This window comes from Hemicordylus capensis, chromosome 12, assembly GCF_027244095.1.
Source record: "Hemicordylus capensis ecotype Gifberg chromosome 12, rHemCap1.1.pri, whole genome shotgun sequence".
Lineage (NCBI taxonomy): Eukaryota > Metazoa > Chordata > Lepidosauria > Squamata > Cordylidae > Hemicordylus > Hemicordylus capensis.
The window spans coordinates 7,325,886-7,344,240 of record NC_069668.1 but is presented as its reverse complement, the minus strand read 5'-3'; the positions used below and the strand labels follow the sequence as shown (position 1 = coordinate 7,344,240).

Below are 18,355 nucleotides of genomic sequence, written 5' to 3'. Positions count from 1 at the left end.
GACCAGTCTCCTTCACAGTTATCGCAGCACAGGAGTCAGGTTAGTTTACTCCAGTGCAAACAAAAATCATATGTGCACGGCCCTGGCAGGGCCAATATTCAGAACACTGGATATTAATTGTTGCTAATAAGGGGCCACCTCCAAGCGACTTCGTCCAGACTGAACACCCATGAGGCAAAGAAGTCATGACTAACTTGAGTCCTAGTCAGGCTTAGTCGCAACTAGCTTAGTCTGGAAACTGGCCAGTGCTAGGATTAATAACATTCACCGTTAGAGCAGCATTACTGCTATTCAACAGTTATTACAGTTATTCACAACACTGGCCAATATTCAGAAAGCCGATATTATTGCTAATAATGGGCTAAGTAAGCCTTTAATAAGCTAAAGACTAGTTAAGGCTGGATGCCACCCAGTAATATTACTAAAAATAAAATTCACAATAATAGCATTGTTATCCTCTATAATAAAACGCTTGGTGTCCGTCCGTGGACGGACACCAAGCGTGTGTCCGTGCCTCCCTGGCCTGTTCTGCGCATGCGCGGAGCGCATGCGCAGAACAGAGCAAGGGAGACATGACCACCGGCACCCGGTGGCCATCTTGGGCAGCCAGAAGCGGCTGCCCCGAAGAAGCCGGGTGAGCGGCGCAGGGGGACACTGGCCACCGCCGCCTTGGCTAGAGGACACGCCGCGGTGACAAGGGAGAGGCCCCGGGCAGCGGAGGGCCCGGCCGGAGCCGCGGGCGGCGGCGGTGGGCCTGCTGGAGCCGCGGCGGCGGTGGGTGGCGGGCCCGGCCGGAGACACGGGCCGTGGTGGGTGGCGGCCGAAGAAAAGTAAAAGTAAAAATACTGACGACGACGCTGCCGCCGAAGTCCCACCCTCCCTCCCTCCCAACTTCCGAAACCACCTTACCCCGCCCGTGACAGTTGAGAAAAGAAAGACCTAAATTGAAGAGGGAGAGAGGAGCTCGCAAGCAGTGCTCCTCCCTCTGCAAAGGCTCTGCCCGAACTGGCGCTTGGGGCCAAAAGGACGCAAGAGGCGTCCTTTCCGCCCCAAGCGCCAGTTCGGAAAGAGGCTTTGCAGAGGGAGGAGCACTGCTTGCGAGCTCCTCTCTCCCTCTTCAATTTAGGTCTTTCTTTTCTCAACTGTCATGGGCGGGGTAAGGTGGTTTCGGAAGTTGGGAGGGAGGGAGGGTGGGACTTCGGCGGCAGCGTCGTCGTCAGTTTTTTTTTTAAAAAAAAACAGTAAAGGGGAGAGGAAAAGGCTAGCGCCCGTTATTATAACAGGCTTCAAAATACTAGTTGAGAATAATACTCACAACACTGTCATTAGCATTGCTAGATTTAAAAAACCACAACATATTATTACTAGTAATGAGTAACCTCCAGGGCTAAGCACCGCTGAGATCCGTGAGGCAAGATAGTCACAACTAACTTAAGCCCCATTCACTTCAAAGGGGCTTCATCATGACCTACCCTGTTTCCCCGAAAGTAAGACCTACCCTGAAAGTAAGACCTAGCAGTAATTTCTGATGTACCGCTAATTGCCCTAGTGCATTTTTGGGGGCTAAAATTATTATAAGACACTCTTATTTTCGGGGAAACACGGGTAGCTTAGTCAGGATATTGGCCATTATTACTAACATGGTAATAAAGCTCATGGTAATACCAACAGCATGCAAAGAACAAAGCATCCAGATTTGCTTAATTATGACTCGGCACATTAGTCATGACTTCCATTAATTTCAATGGGACTTAGCTTAGTTTGAACACGGTCCTTTTAAGAAGTGTGTGTGTGTGTGTGTATTTAACATTTATATCCCACTCTTCCTCCAAGGAGCCCAGAGCAGTGTACTACATACTTGAGTTTCTCTTTCACAACAACCCTGTGAAGTAGGTTAGGCTGAGAGAGAAGTGACTGGCCCAGAGTCACCCAGCTAGTTTCATGGCTGAATGGAGATTTGAACTTGGGTCTCCCCGGTCCTAGTCCAGCACCCTAACCACTACACCACGCTGGCTCTAAACAGTTATACCCAAAAAAGTATAAGGCATTTGTTTTAAAAAGTCATTCAAAATGACTTCAAAACTAGGCAGAAGGTGTGTGTGTGAACATAGGAAGCTGCCATATACTGAGTCAAACCATTGGTCTATCTAGCTCAGGATTGTCTTCACAGACTGGCAGCAGCTTCTCTAAGGTTGCAGGCAGGAGTCTCTCTCAGCCCGATCTTGGAGATGCTGCCAGGAGATGTTCCCAGAGTGGCTCCATCCCCTGAGGGGAATATCTTACAGTGCTCACCCATCAAGTCTCCCATTCATATGCAACCAGGGTGGACCCTGCTTAGCTAACGGGACAAGTCATGCTTGCTACCGCAAGACCAGCTCTCCTCTCCTTTGCCAGCTCATGTGAGTGCATGTGCGTGTTTTTTTTAACATAACCAAAACCTAGAGTTCCCCCAGAGCGGGGGAAATTAAGTGTTGGATTTTTACCCAAAAACTATATATACATATCACTTCTCGGCCTTTGGGCTAAGATCATGTGTAGTGCATATACAAAAAGTGGGGCCACTCACAATTTAGATGAGGGGTGTGGGGGGGGGGATAAAATATTTATGGAGATTTGTTAGCACCGCTCAAAAGAAGATAAAGCATGTATCGATTGCAAATCATGTTCTGCATTGTGTTACTTTAATACAGTATATGGTCTTGGCTTATTACACTGCTTTAAGATTAATTTCTAACACTACTATCAGGTTGTTTCTCACAGAATTGCCCTTAATGTTTTTGTTTGCTGAGTTGTATGTGGATCAAAAGAGGCTATATGGATGTTGCAAGAAACAAAGAATGCTGAAGGTGGGAAAGTGTCAGGTTAGGTTAGTTTACTCCAGCAGAAACATAAATAGCAAGAAGTTTGGCAATGTTTTTGTTTCCACTTTTATTCTGTTCTATTCAAATATTATGGATTTTAAATACATAGTTTTAAAATGTTTTTAAATTGTTAATTGTTGTTATATTGTTTTTAATTTGTTTTAGCTTTTCATTGTTTTAGTGGCTTGTTTTAATTGTAAAGCGCCCTAAGCCATTTTTGGAAGGGCGGTATATAAATCAATCAATCAATCAATCAATCAAATAAATAAATAAAATGTATTGACAACAAAGAATCCACATTTTGCCAGGCAGATGTCAATGGGGTTACAAGTGCCTAAATTTGGGCTGGACTTTTAAAAGGTCAAAGGCCCTTCTTTCTGAATTTTGGTCTAGCAACCTTGGGCCGAGACCTCTTGTGTATTAAATTTTTCTGAAATATTAGCTTTGGGGACTTTCTAGTTTAGAAAGAAGACTGGTACAGGCAGAGGACAGGATAGAGGTGTACAGAATTATGCACAGTGTGGTTAAAGTGGACAAAGAGAAGTTTTATCTCTATCTCGTAATATCAGACTCATCCTAAATGCTTCAGGACAAAAGAAGTACTTCTTGACACTAGTAGTTAAACTATGGAACTCGCTGCCACTGGATGGCCACCAATCTAGATGGTCTTAAGACAAATTAGACAACTTCATGGATAGGTTTAGACAAATTCATGGATAGGGCTTTGAACAGCTTCTAGCCTTGGCAGCCGTATATTTCCATCAGAATCAGAGGGGTCATGCCCCGAATACCAGATGCTCGGTAACACTGATGGGAGGGGGCAGTATTTCCCCCGCTGGCCGGCTTCCCAGATGCACCTGGCTGGCTAATGTGTGAAGCAAGATGCTGGACTGGATGGGCCTTGGTCTAATCCAGCAGAGCTCTTCTTTCGGGCAGCTTCCATTTTTCCTGGTAACTCTATACTTTTCCTGGCTTCTCAGTAGTTTCTCAATGCAATCTTTTAACAGACCCTTTTAAACAAATCAACATCCTCAACCTGGGGGCTGTCCCACAAAGGCCTAGAGACAGCATTAACAAGTCTCTGGGTCTGTGATCCTCGTGAAACCAGCCGGACCACCCACCAGAGTAAAGTGATGCATATACTGCGCTAAGCAAAATCAAGTCTTAAACTCTTTCAAAATTCATATCGTTTTGGCTTGGAAATATAGGCGAGCCTCAGAGTCTTCACGAAGGATGAGTCTAAGAAACGTAAACCTCCACGGACCTACCCAACCAAATGTTTATACCAATAAAGTATCACAGGACTACCTACAACAATAACCTTTCCCACCCACCCCCTAGACACTGGATAGTTTAAAATTTCCGCAAAAGCAATGGAAAAGATGTAATTTCTCCCCGCTAGGTTTAAAAAGTTCCATGTGGCACATGACTTTAAAACCGATGAAAAGCAGATGAGAAAAGAAAAGAAATTAAACATGGGAAAATGTTGCCTGAGAAAAAGAAGAGATTATGCCGCTTGCCTTGACTGTAGGCTGAAACAGACAAAGACGCGTGAACACATTTGCAAACTGCCGCTGTTAAGATTCTTACAAACATATCCCTGCAGAATGCATGTGCTAAACTCCAATATCCTATGAAGCGGCATAATATTTCTTGCTGCAAATATACTGATAGAATCCAAGATTTGTTAAGGGCAATGCCTGTATTTGTACCTTGCTTTTGAGTACACCTCTTAAATGATTCTGTCTGGTGAAATTAACAAAAAACAAACAAAAAAGATGGTCAAGCACATTTTTATTTATTATCATCCATGGACCTAACATCCTACACCACCATGTTACCTCGTAACAGGGGCAGCAGTGAAGGTAAATCGGGATCTATTTGTAGAGTTCTAGAATGGCAGCAGCTGGACCAGAATTTGATTCCCATCAATGCACAACAGCAAGTAGAACTGCAGGAAAAAAGGAAAAGGAAAACCTCCTCCTGCCTCGTACTAGGTGCTTCCTGTTCAGCCCTCAGTATTCCTCATCTGTAAAATGGGAATATTCAGCAGCTGTCTTTTGACCAGGTATTTGTGCAGTTCCACTATGTGTCAATCCCTGACTTGTAGTAACAACTTGTATGAACAGGTTATCCCACTGTATTGATAGTTTGGGGGGGGGGGGCGCCAGCAGCGGGTAACTGGCTCAAAGTAAACCAGAATTAATGGGGCCCGGGATACCTGAGGGACCGCCCGCTCCCAAGGGTTGCTGCCCACTTGAGGGGGCTCTGCTCCAGGTGCCGACAATGAGGGAGGCTCGGATGTCGTGCATGCGGGACAGGGCCTTCTCTGTTGCTGCCCCCAGACTCTGGAATGCTCTCCTGGTGGCTATTCGCTCCTCAGTCTCCATCACAGCTTTTAGAAAGAGTGTAAAATCTTGGCTTTTTGCCCAGGCTTTTATTTTATTGTCTCTGTTGCTGCTCTTTGTACTCTCTGTATTGCTTTTATGCTTTTGTTTTAAATTTTTAATCAGATTTGTTTTATATTTTTGGCTTAATATTTTAATTGTGTCTTTTTTACAATCTTGTTTTTAAAGTTTGCTGTAAACTGCCATGGAATTGCTTTAATGAAAGGCGGTATATAAATTTAACAATCAATAAATAAATTATACAAACTTTGTATATTATAAAATTATACACACTTCCCCTAGCTAGGAAACTCTTGTTTCCTAGATAGGATTCACATCATTACCTAAAGCTTCAGTCCTATGCAGGATCACCTGGAATTAAGTCCTAATGAATACGGTGAGATCTGCTCCCAAGTATACATGCATAGAACTAAACAGCATGAGAGCCAAAGGGCTGTAGCTTAGTGGTAGAACATCTGCTCTTCATGCAGAAGTCCCAGGTTAAATCCCAGGTTCATCTCCATGTAGGGCTCAGAGAAACTCTTGTCTGAAACCTCAGCAAGCTGCTGCCAGTCAGTGTGGTAGACGATACTGAGCTAGTTGGGCCAATGGCCTGACTTGGTATAAAGCAGCTTCCTATTGGTAAGTATCTGGAAAGTCATTCAGTGCTAGCTAGGACAAATTCTGTGCTGCTTATTTGCCATCCTTGAGATGGAATGCATGATAAGAAATAAAAATCCCTGACTTAAGAATTGCTGGCCTCGTCCTGAAAAAATTGCTGTTTACGTATGGAATTTAGGATCTTCCTCTGTAGGGAAAGAGAATGTCTTGATGTTATCAGTGAAAATACCATTTATCCACAGGCCTTTACTGTGCCTTATTTCATTAAAGTTGCAAAGAAACAGACTTCTCAGTCCCTCCTAAAAGCAAAGAAAAAACAGAACCCTGCAAAAAAACCCAAACCCAAATGATATCATTTTATGTCCATTCTTGGGCCAATGCTAAGAAACCCACCTTTACCTGTCTCTGCAGAATGCGTTGTGTAGGCTGAGCAGGTCCTGCCATGGTCCCTGTGGGTTGCCTGACCTCAAATAATTCTGCAGATGGATATAAAATACTACATACTAATAACAACATGCCAGATAAGGCAGCAGAAGAAAGATCTTGACACTAGAGGGCTGCTTGGATTCCAAATACCAATAGGATTCCAAATATCGACCTGGACTTGCTAGAATGCTGTGAAAGTAAAATAATCATAAGTTTAAAACTTATGATTATTTTATGAAATCATGAAAATGAAGCTGAACACAGCTAAGCAAAAGTAGGTTTTAACCAAGGTTTGCTTTCTAAGTGTTTATTTTCTCTTTCCCAATGCAATGTTTCACGTCCTCCTACGTGATAATCAGCATCTCTTCCCGGTCACGGTTCTCGTTCGCCAAGTTGATAATGCTTTTAAGATACTTTGAGAATGCCGAGCGTACATCTTCAGGCTTCTCCTCCAGGAAGGAGTGGATCAGCTGCAGTCTGTTCAGAGAGCCGGCTGTGGAGTCCAGAAAGAAAACAGTGGTTTGCTCGGTTTCAACTTCTATTTCCCGCTTTTCCATCTCATCTCTGAGATGCTAGAGGTGGCTAATGGCTCAACATAGTCTCCCATCTAAATGCAAATCAGGATGGACCCTGCTTAGCAAAGGGGGTGGCTATCCTGCTTTGAAGGACGTTTTAGCCCTGGGCCTATAAATATTAAAATAAATCAATATTTTGGCAAACATCATCTATCCTTTGTGAAGTGCTGAGAATTGAGGCTTACACAAGGTGAGGTCTTCGCTGTCGGATGCGGTGCCTGGTTTGTGATGAGCGACCAGCAGGCACTGACTGTCAAGCAACTGTTGCTGATGGACAAAGCCCGAGTACCACGATTCAATTTCCTTCACGTGACTGGACTAGTCTGGATTGAAGACAATGACGACTCCATGGGAATTTTTCATCAGAGCTGGCCAGCAGTTCTCAAACCTGAAGATCACACAAGGACATAAAATGAACCCTCCTGGAACACATCAAAGGCCCCATCAGTCCCAGCATCTTGCTTCCAGTGGTGGACAGCCAGACGCTTCCAGGAAGCCCACATCTTTGGAGTCAAACCATTGGTCCATCCAGCTCAGTATTGTCTATTCCAGGGATTCTCAGTGTTGGGTCCCCAGATGTTCTTGGACCAACTCCCATAATCCCCAGCGCCAGTGGCCTTTGGTTGGGGATTATGGGCGTTGAAGTCCAATTATATCTAGGGACACAATGTTGAGAATCCCTGGTATACTCTGACTGGCAGCGGTTCCCCCAGATTTCAGACAGGGGTCTCCCCACTCTACCTAGAGAGGCTTCTGCATGCCAGCACGAATAAGCACAAAGATGCTACCACTGAGCTATGGCCCCATCCCCTAACGGAAATATCTTACAGCGCTCACATGGAGTCTGGAGGTGGCCTATAGCCACCAGACTTCAATGGTGGCTATAGGCCACCTCCAGTTTCAGAGGCCTGTGAAGCTGAGGCAAGATGCCTCTGAAGATAGCAGTTGCAGGGGGGCAACAGCATAGGATCATAGGAAGCTGCCATATACTGAGTCAGGCCATTGGTCTATCTAGCTCAGTATTGTCTTCACAGACTGGCAGCAGCTTCTCCAAGGTTGCAGGCTGGAATCTCACTCAGCCCTATCTTGGAGATGCTGCTAGGGAGGGAACTTGGAACCTAGATGCTCTTTCCAGAGCGGCCCCATTATCCCCTAAGGAGGAATCTCTTGCAGTGCTCACACTTCTAGTCTCCCATTCATATATAACCAGAGTGGATCCTGCTTAGTTAAAGGGGACAAATCATGCTTGCGACCACAAGACCAGCTCTCCTCTCCTTTTTCCCCCCTTTTTTTTTTAAAGAGAGAGGGCATGCCTTCACCTCTTGCCTGTAGGCTTCTCAGAGGAATCTGGTGGGCCACTGTGTGAAACAGAATGCTGGACTAGATAGGCCTCAGGCCTGACCCAACAGGGCTGTTCTTATCTTCTAGACTCCCATTCAAATACAAACCAGGGCAAACCCTGCTTAGCAAATGGGGGAATTAATGCTTGCTACCACAAGACCAGCTCTTGAAAGCACTAGCCCTCTCCCGCTGTTGCTCCCCAGCCACTGGTATTCACGGGTACACTGTCTCTGCACTTGTAGGTGCCACAATTAAAGCAGCTTAACTAAGGACTGGTGTGGTGTCTGGATTGAGCTTGTGTTGAGGGTTGGCGAGAAAAGCTCAGGGCCTCACTTACCTTGGATTCCCCCCACAATCCCACAGTTCAGAGCGGCACCTGGCTTCTTTGCTGTTTCTGCTGAGAAGTGGATTCTCATATTCCAGGATCCTAATATTATTCCTGGCTGCTACTGGAACTACCCGCCAGAGAGGACTCAAAACATTTGAAGGAGGAAGCTCCCGTGCAGATGAAGGCAGTCCCATTTTCAGATATATGTTCCTGTTGGCCACCTTCCTCCGCACTGGCTTTCCCTGTGCTAACTTCCTGGCCACTGTTATGAGGCAGGTACACCTCACGTTTTGTGGGAGACAGGTAATCATACCTCAACTGCAGACTTTTCTGGTGAACAGGGTGTTTCGGACGGTCTGCGTATCCAAATTTCAGCACCCCAATGTTGAAAACTTTCACAGGGAAGCATCCGACTTTTCAATGTCCTATGCAGGGGCTGTACAACTTGTTTTTGGACCACAACCCCCGCCCCCCCGCATCATCCCCAGCCATAGTGGCCATTAGTCAGGGATGATGGGATTTGTAATCCAACATCTGCAGGGGAGCCAGAGCTGTGCACAGAAATCCACTTACGGATACGGCGGCATTTGCCTGAAGAGGCAAATGCCATAACCATGATGGTGGGGGCTTCCGTGATCAGCAGCCTGAATTCTGATCGTGGAAGCATCCACCAGCACAGTCAACATGCTTCCCCCTGCAGACTGGCTGGGGATGATGGGAGTTGTAGACAACAACATCTGGAAATCCTTGTTTTAATTAATAGCTGTAGAGGACTAAAGCAAAACGGGCTACTGAATCAATAAGGCCTAAGCAAGTGAACACAAAGAAAAACCCAATCGGGATGGATTTTTGCAACCACACCATTCTGGAAGAGAAGAGCCCACGTCTTACTCAGACAGCACAGCCAAACAGTTCCATTCAGCCCGCTCATGACTCACCTTACTCCTTGTGTTGGGATATACAGTGGTCCCTCTACTTACGAAATTAATCCGTTCCGAATGCACATTTGTAAGTCGAAAAATTCGTAAGTCAAAAAGCGGTTTCCCATAGGAATGCATTGGGAACGGATTAATGCGTTCCGGAGCCTAGAAAAAAGACCCAGACCCCCAGTAAGGCTTGCAAACTGCACAGGAACATTTCTTTTCAAGAATAAACAGGCAGTAAACAGGCAGGCAAGTCAAGGAAACCGCATGTAAAATTTGTAAGTCGAGGAAACCCCATCTAAAAATTTGTAAGTCGAGGAAACCCCATCTAAAAATTTGTAAGTCGAAAAAACCGCATCTAAAACCGGATCTAAAACTGCCGTTTGTAACTCGAAAAATACTTATGTCGAGTAGTTTGTAAGTCGAGGGACCACTGTATGTGTCATTGATCGTTTCTGTGGTCTCCGACAAGAAGTTTGCCAAGACAGATTTCCCAGCCTGAGGGTGCAAAAGTCACATTTACAAGAAAGCCTGTTCAAGAAAAAATGCAGAGACGCTCGGGTGCAATCTGTGAAGCTCAAAAGCTGGGATCTCTGCTGGATGAAACACAGGGTCCAGTCTAGTCCAAGAGGAAAGCCAGTCTTGTGGAAGCAAGCATGAATTTGGGCCCCTTTGCTAAGCAAGGTCTGCCTTGGTTTGCATTTGGATGGGTGACTACACCCAAATATGGATGTCAAATATTCCCTTTAGGAGATGGAGCCATCGCCTGCTTGCTTGCATGCAAAAGGTCTCAAGTTCCCTCCCTGGCAGCATCTCCAGGTAGGGCTGGGAGAGACTCCTGCCTGAAACCGCTGCCAGTCAGTGTAGACACTACTGAGCTAGATGGACCAAGGGTCTGACTCAGTATGTTGTTTTCTATGTTCCTCTTCATTTACCCTTAGCAGCCAGCATGGTGTAGTGGTTAGAGTGCTGGACTAGGACCAGGTTAGAGTGGTTAGAGTGCTGGACTAGACTCAAGTTCAAATCCCCACTCAGCCATGAGACTTGCTGGGTGACTCTGGGCCAGTCACTTCTCTCTCAGCCTAACCTACTTCATATGGCTGAATGGGGATTTGAACTCGGGTCTCCCCGGTCCTAGTCCAGCACTCTCACCACTATACCACGCTGGCTCTCTAGATGGGCCTCCTTGGGCCTGATCCAACAGGGCTGTTCTTATGCCCTGCTGGGCTGCATCAGACCCAAGGAGGCCCATCAAAGCCAGCATCTTCTCCCCAGCTAGTTACCTCCAGGATGCCCACATGCAGGGCCTGAGGAAGGCAGGCCGCCCCCTGTTTTTCACCCCTCCCCCCATAGCTCCCGGGGTAGATTGCCTCTGAGAATGGAGGCTCGATTCCTCCTGAGGCCCATTCAGGACCAAAAAAGAGGGTGCTCCGTGGCTGGATGAGAGCAGGGGGGGCCCTAGTCCAGCTCCAAGCCCTCCTCTGCCCCCAGCTGCTTGTATAATTCAGGGGGACACACTGCCTCTAGCCATGGAGGCTTTACCTGGCTTTTAGAAAAGGAGACATTAAGGCGCGCTCTGCTGCTGGTTTGGGCTTGGCATTTTTTTAAATTGCTTTTCTCTTTTGTTTTTGCAAAGGGGGGGTAGAATCTAGAGCTTTAACGCCTTAATGGTTGGGACAGGGGAGCAAATTAGCAATAAACCCCGGTGTCGTTTTTTCCGGAGGGCGGGGGGGAGTCCCCAACCCAAGCAGCCTTCTGGGGCCGCACTCTCACCTTGGCGGGGCCGACAAAGAGGATCTTCAGTTTCAGCATCCCCGCCGTTATGGGTTTCTAGGCCGCGCAGCCTCGGGCTTGCGTAGGACAGCAAGCCGAAGCGAAGCCCGCATCAAGGCGGGTAGAGGAGCGCTCGCGTCGGCTACGCCCAACCCAGCGACGCGACGTTGCTCGGCGCGGTTGCTAAGGCCGAAGGGTGGCCGCCCCGCCCATCTTGAGGGAGGGAGCGGCCTCGGAAGAGGCGACTGGGCGGGGTTCCTGGGAAGTGATGTCAGCGGGGCTCCAGGCAGAGGGGAGGGGCTCACTCCAAAGGGAGCGGGCACGGACGCAAGTCTGTATGTGCATATGGATGTGTGTGTGTGCGTGTATACAGACTATATGTGTGTGTATATATATTTGTATTTATATACGAATTCAAATAATATTTATATATTGCTTTTCAACAAAAGTTCCCAAAGATTTTATTTTTTTTTATTTATTTACTTATTTATTGTTAGATTTATATACCGCCTTTCATTAAAACAATAGCCTTAAGGCTTTCATTAAAACAAGATATAAATAAATAATTATAAATAAATAAAAAAATGGCTCCCTGTCCCCAAAGGGCTAACAATTTTTTATTTTCCCCTCTTAAAAAGGGGGGGGGGGAGAAAGTAATTTAAAAGAAAAAGAAAAAAGCTTTTTATGTTTAAAAAAACATGAGACCAGCAGCAGCCACTGGAGGGATGTTGTGCTGGGGACGGATAGAGCCGGTTGCTCTCCTCCGGCTCAGTAAAGGGAATCACCACTTTGAAAAGGTGCCTCTTTGCTCAGTTAGGGGGTTTGTATATAAAATATGTACAGATATAAAAATATGAATCTATCTTCGCATCTTGTATATGCATTTTATGCATATTTGCATCAAGCAGAACGGCCTTCCAACCAGTGTTCCCTCGTTGTTGACTACAACTCCCACAATCTGCAGCCAAAGGATGTTGCAGCTGGGGATGCTGGGAGTTGTAGTCCTCAACATTTGGGAATCCCTGTGAGAGGGAACACTGGTGGTCACCCACCCAAACGCAAACCAAGGCAGACCCTGCTTCGCAAAAGAAGCAATTTTTGCTTGCCACCACAAGACCAGCTCTTCTTCCCTAGGAGACCATCTTTCACAATATTGGCCACCTATAAACTAATTGGTAAAGTAAAGTGTGCCATCAAGTCGATTTCAACTCCTGGCACCCACAGAGCCCTGTGGTTTTCTTTTGGTAGAATACAGGAGGGGTTGACCATTGCCTCCTCCCGCGCAGTCTGAGATGATGCCTTTCAGCATCCTCCTAGATCGCTGCTGCCCGACATAGTACCATAGGGGGTTCAAACCGGCAACCTTTTGCTTGTTAGTCAAGCATTTTCCTGCTGCGCCACTTAAGGTGGTCTGTACCCCAAACCAATTAGGGAGAATTTTTTTAAAAACCAATTTATTTTATTTATTTATTGTTAAATATATATACCATCTTTCATTAAAATAATCACAAGGCAGTTCACATAGAAAAAGTTAAAACAAGACTATAAGAATTACACAATTAAAATATGCTAAAATATAAAAACAGATCTAATTTTAAAAAATGAAAATACATTATTTATTTCATTATTGATGTCAACCTCAGATTCCATGGAGCAATAGCACCACCTAGTGGCTGAATTCATTTCCTCTTTCTCTGTAGCCCTGAAGTCTGTTTCCTGTTGAAATAGAAGCTGAAATCTGACCCCGCATTTCCCTCCACATCCCACCCCATCCTCTGGTTCAGTCGGCAGGATTCAACATTCATAGCCTGTGAGTGGGTGGGCCACAACACACTTCCCAGTCGGCTGCCTCTAACCTCACCATCTCTTTTTAATTCTTGACTCTCCTGGATCCAGACCCCACTTTTTAAAGGTTAATCTGTCTAGCAAAGATTGCATGTGATAACCTGGCTGAACCAGTCCGTGCAACTTGATATGTCTGGAGTAGGGATGTGCATGGTCCGGAGCCGTCCGGACCAGCACCAAAGGGGGGCCTGCATTTTAGGGCGGGGAGGGCTTGTTTACCCCTCCCGCCTCTTTGCCCCCGCCAGTGGCCGTAATCTATGGTAAAATTGGGGCGCTGGAAACCAGCCGCCCCAGCCGCCGCCGCTTCCGCCGCCCCCCCCCCCCCGTGAGCAGATTAGAGAAGGAAAGGCTACTGCCGCCCTCCCGCCCTCCCGCCCCGCCACCCGCCACCCCCCCCCACGAGTGCTCACCAAGTTTAAAGAAATTAGAGAGGAGCTCGCGAACAGAGCTCCTCTCTTATCGAAGCCTCCGGCCCAACTGGGGCTTTGGGCGCGCGCGCACGCACGCTAGACCTCTTTATCCGCTAGAGCTTTTGCCGGAGGCCCGGTCTACCCGCCGGGAAGAAGCCGGGTAGACCGGGCCTCCGGCGATCGGAGGCCCGGTCTACCCGCCGGGTCACAGGCAATATCTTGGGCCTTCTTCCCTGGGCTCCTGGCAGATTTGTTTGTTTGTTTTGTTTGTTTGTTTGTTTGTTTGTTTGTTATTACATTTCTATACCTATACCTCAAAAAGTAACACACAAAAATAAACACCATTTAAAACACACAGCTTAAAACAATATTAAAAACAAATGCAAAACCATTCAGAGCCATTTAAAACCAAATAAAAATGCTTTAAAACAATTTAAAAACCTTGGAAGGACAGGCCAAAGAAGTAAGTCTTTAGGGCTCTCTTGAAGGCCAATAATGAATGGGAGGCTTGATGTGTGAGCACTGGAAGATATTCCCCTTAGGAGATGGAGCCGCTCTGGGAAGAGCAGAAGGTTCCCAGTTCCCACCCTGGCAGCATCTCCAAGAGCGGGCTGAGAGAGATTCCTGCCTGAAACCTGGGAGAAGCCGCTGCCAGTCTGGGTAGACAATCCTGAGCTAGATAGACCAATGGTCTGACTCAGTAGGTGGAAGCTTCCTAGGTTCCTATTTCCCATACTATGGATATCTGCTGGGAGTGCATTCCATAGGCCAGGAGCAGCTACTGAGAAGGCCCAGCTCCGAGTCGCCTCCAGATGAGCCGGTGATAACTGGAGATGGGCTGGATGATCTCAACGTGAGATGGGGATCATACAGAAGGAAACCATACAGCTACGCTCTCTAAGGTAACCTTGTTTGTGTATGATCTTTTTTAAAAAACGTTTTGTGGTTGTTTCAGTGTTTGAGGTGGTTAGCCACTTTGGGCATCTCTGGAACAAAATGGAAAGATGGGACACCAAAAATATAAATAAATTGTTATCAAGCTCTTAGGAGGGACTATATTGCGTAAATAAATCCCTCCATGTTCAGTTTGTTCCTAGATGGTTGTGTCCACATTTTACTTCCACCTGAGCAACTATTCCTGCAAACTATTCCTGCAAACTACCAGAAGAGCTGGTCTTGTGGTAGCCAGCCTGACTTGTCCCCTTAGCTAAGCAGGATCTGCCCTGGTTGCATATGAATGGGAGACTAGAAGTGTGAGCACTGTAAGGCGTTCCCCTCAGAGGATAATGGGGCCGCTCTGGAAAGAGCATATACGTTCCAAGTTCCCTCCCTGGCACCATCTCCAAGATACGACTGAGAGAGACTCCTGCCTGCAACCTTGGAGAAGCCACTGCCAGTCTGTGTAGACAATACTGAGTTATATAGACCAATGGTCTGACTCAGTATATGGCAGCTTCCCATGTTCCTATGTTCCCCTCAATTACTGTACTCACGTCCCTGATAAATGTAGCTGGAGTGCAGTCACATTTCCTTTTGGAAGATGTTGCTGAATACATGAAGCAGAGATCTGATTCCTGTCAGCACCAAATGTCCATGAAACGAGGAGTGAAAAATTCTCACCAAGTTCACGTCAAAGCTCCTATCCACGGGCATAATGAATTGCGCTATTAATTAGAAACAGAATTCTCTGTGTGCAACACTTCGCAGTCCTGGTATGCTACTAGGGGAGCGTTTTGGTGAGGTTATCTCTGGAGCATGAGAACAGAGGGTTTGCACAGTGATTTATTTTGCTCCAGTTGGGGCTTTACCATCCAGAATGCTGTCACCAAATTGGTTCACACTTTCCTCGCAGACAGAAGTGGGGGAGAAGCCTTAATCTTGCTCAGACATTACGTTGCAGATGCGATGGCTTCTGCACCCATGGGCATAGTTCTGTGTGGATGCCTGCAGCCCAATCCAGACATTAGGTCCACACCTGCAAATTGTCAAAAATCTGCAAATCTTTGTGGGGAAACGGTATATAAATATTTGTAGTCGTGGTGGTAATTACAGCAGAGAGAGCTCACATGTAGTCACCCATCCAAGGGCAAACCAGGGCAGATCCTGCTTAGCAAACAGGACCGTTCCGGCTCACTACCGTAAGACCAGCTCTCCTGGAGGGAACCCGTGCATGCAGCATCAACATGCACATGCAGAATCTTGGGGTATTTACCTGTGGATTAAATGGTAGTGTTGCTGACGGACTGAACCCTGCACTGCAGATTCAAGGAAAGACCCCCGGCATCTTCTGGTTGAGGCCCAGGCGAGCAGGCAACCCCCAGAAGAAGGAGATGCTCTTTCCCACAGGAATTTCCAGCTCTGCTGTGGAGGAGTGGTCACTTTGGAGAAGCTGCTGCCAGTCTGTGTAGACATTACTGAGCTAGCTGGACCAGCCGCCTGACTCAGGAGAAGGCAGCTTCCTCTGTTCCCAGCCAGATCAGGGGAGGAAAGCTTGTGGCAGTAAGCATGGCTTGTTGTCCCAAGTAGGATCCAACTGGGTTTGCATTTGGAAGAGAGACGATATAGGAGCATATTCCCCTGAGGGGACGGGGCCATCGCTCAGTGGAAGAGCACCTGCATGCTTGTATGCAGAAGAAGAGGAGAGCTGATCTTGTGTTAGCAAGCATGATGTTCCCATAGCTAAGCAGGGTCTGCCCTGGTAGCATCTGAATGGGAGACTTGATGTGTGCGCACTGCAAGATATTCCCCTCAGGGGATGGAGCCACTCTGGGAAGAGCATCGAGGTTTCAAGTTCTCTCCCTGGCAGCATCTCCAAGATAAGGCTGAGAGATACTCCTGCCTGCAACCTTGGAGATGCTGCTGCCAGTCTGGGTAGACAATACTGAGCTAGATAGACCAAGGGTCTGACTCAGTATATGGCAGCTTCCTATGTTCCTATGTTCCTAAGGCCCCCTGGCACTGGCAGCATCTCCAGGTCGGGCTGGGAAACACCCCCTGAGCCTGCAGCCTTGGAGAGCCGCTGCCAGTCCGTGTAGTCCCTACTGAGCTAGAGGGACCAAGCGCCTGACTCGGTAGAAGGCAGCGGCTCGAGCAGCGAAGGGTTAATCCCGCCCCCTCCTCCCGCCCACTTTGGAGGAAGCTGCCGAACCTGCCTCATTCCGGTTTGAAAAGGCGCTGGCGAGGGACTTGTGCGCCAAGGGCGCACGGAGTTGGCGCCGGCTGCTTGGAGAGCGACTGCGGGCAGCCTCTCCTTGGCCAGCCCAGACTCAGACAGCCGCCTCCGCCGCTCTGCGGACCTTCTCTCCAGGCTCCCTCCGGGGGTCCTCCGCAGCCTGAGATCATGCGGCTGTGAGGAGGCGCTGGGTTCCGCAGCGCCCCTCTCCGTCCCGAGCCGCGCCGCGCCTTGTGCGTCCTGCTGGGGCGAAGAAGGAGGCGCCTCTCTCCAAAGCTCTCCAAGATGTCCCTGGCGGTGCGCTTCTGGTCTTGGTGCTGCTGCTGCTGCCTGTGGGGCTGCAGCTTCGGGACGGGCTTCCTCTACCACCCGTTCCCCGCCTCCGCCCTGCAGCAGCAGCACAACTTCCCCGAGCAGAACTCCGGAGGGCCGTCCGGCCACGGCTTCGCCAGTCGCCGGTGAGTATCTCGCCAAGCGCCCGCACCCCGCACCGAATCGAGAGGAGAGGAGAGTGGCTGGTTTTCCTCCTCGAGGGGTGGCTTTGCCCCGGAGCGCGGGCCCCTGGAGGGTTAACTGCAATGTATGAGCTGGATTTCTTCCTTAGGATCTGCCATCGACTGAGTCAGACGCCTGGTCCATCTGGCTCAGTATAGCCTAAACGGGCTGGCTGCGGCAGCGCTCCAAGGTTTCAGGCATGGTCTCTCTCAGACCTGCCTGGAGATGCTGCTAGCCAGGGATTGAACCTGGGGCCTTCTGCATGCAACGAACTAAGTCGGAGCATCTCACACGAAGTGACTTTGCACCAGGTTCTTGCAATAGTATGGTTCTTGCGTTAGTATGGGGCAGAGATATTCCCCTTAGGGGATTGGAACTGGTCTGGAAAGAGCATCTAGGTTCCAAGTTCCCTCCCTGGCAGCATCTCCAGGATAGGGCTGAGAGAGACTCCTGCCTGCAACCTGGGAGTAGCTGCTGCCAGTCTGGGTAGACAATGCTGAGCTAGATGGACCAAGGGTCCGACTCAGTATATGGCAGCTTCCTGTGCTTCTAATGGGGGCCAGAACTTAGTGGAAGAGCCTCTGCTTTGCATGCAGAAGGCCCCAGGTTCAATCCCTGGCTGGCAGCATCTCCAGGAAGGGCTGAGACTGAGAGACTCTGCCTGAATCCTTGCTGCTGCAGTTGCCAGTCAGGGTAGATGATCCTGAACTAGATCAACCAAGGGTTGTCTGACTCAGAATAAGGTGGCTTCCTGTGTTCCAGGAGCCCTTTGGTGGTGAAGGGTGCTAGAGCTGGTGATACAGAGCTTGTGGAGAGATCAGGGGCAGAATACAGGTATGACTTTGCTGGGTGTACGGAAGCTTAGAAAACAGCCGCCAGATGCTAAAATAGAGGCATCATATGGGTGATCATGAGGGCCTAATCAGTTTCACCATCCTTCCTCTCAAGTACTTATGTGCATAAGGTGTGCATGCAGGGGCGAAGCAAGTATGGAGTGGGCCCAGAGACAAGCTTTTAAAATGGGCCCCCCTTCAATGAACCCCAGCTGATGAAGTAAAGAAATCTTAAATGAGGCTGAATAGTGGTAACAAAAAGCATCGTAAAATCTCTCTCTCTCTCTCTCTCTCTCTCTCTCTCTCTCTCTCTATATATATATATATATAAACACCTATGTGCCACAATAGAACATCCTCCTAAA

At 47.9% G+C, this 18,355-nt stretch overlaps 2 protein-coding genes across 8 annotated transcripts in view; one reads left to right on the top strand and one right to left on the bottom strand.

The window, feature by feature from the left end:
• Positions 1–4,642: 4,642 nt before the first annotated feature.
• Positions 4,643–11,274, bottom strand: IFT22 (intraflagellar transport 22). Its single transcript, XM_053275316.1, is given in 6 exon segments — positions 4,643–6,788; positions 7,056–7,258; positions 8,549–8,638; positions 9,478–9,511; positions 9,897–9,960; positions 11,236–11,274. Coding segments are annotated over 6 exon segments (579 nt in total). The 3' UTR covers positions 4,643–6,639.
• A 5,394-nt stretch (positions 11,275–16,668) lies between these two features.
• Positions 16,669–18,355, top strand: part of COL26A1 (collagen type XXVI alpha 1 chain) — a 128,089-nt gene continuing 126,402 nt past the window's right edge. For all 7 annotated transcript variants that reach the window (XR_008311826.1, XM_053275205.1, XM_053275206.1 and 4 more), the window contains exon 1: positions 16,669–17,120. Coding sequence is in view for 6 of the 7 variants with exons in the window: in XM_053275205.1 (XP_053131180.1) it covers positions 16,948–17,120 (173 nt within the window). In the remaining variant the exon portion in view is untranslated. The remainder of the gene's footprint in view (positions 17,121–18,355) is intronic.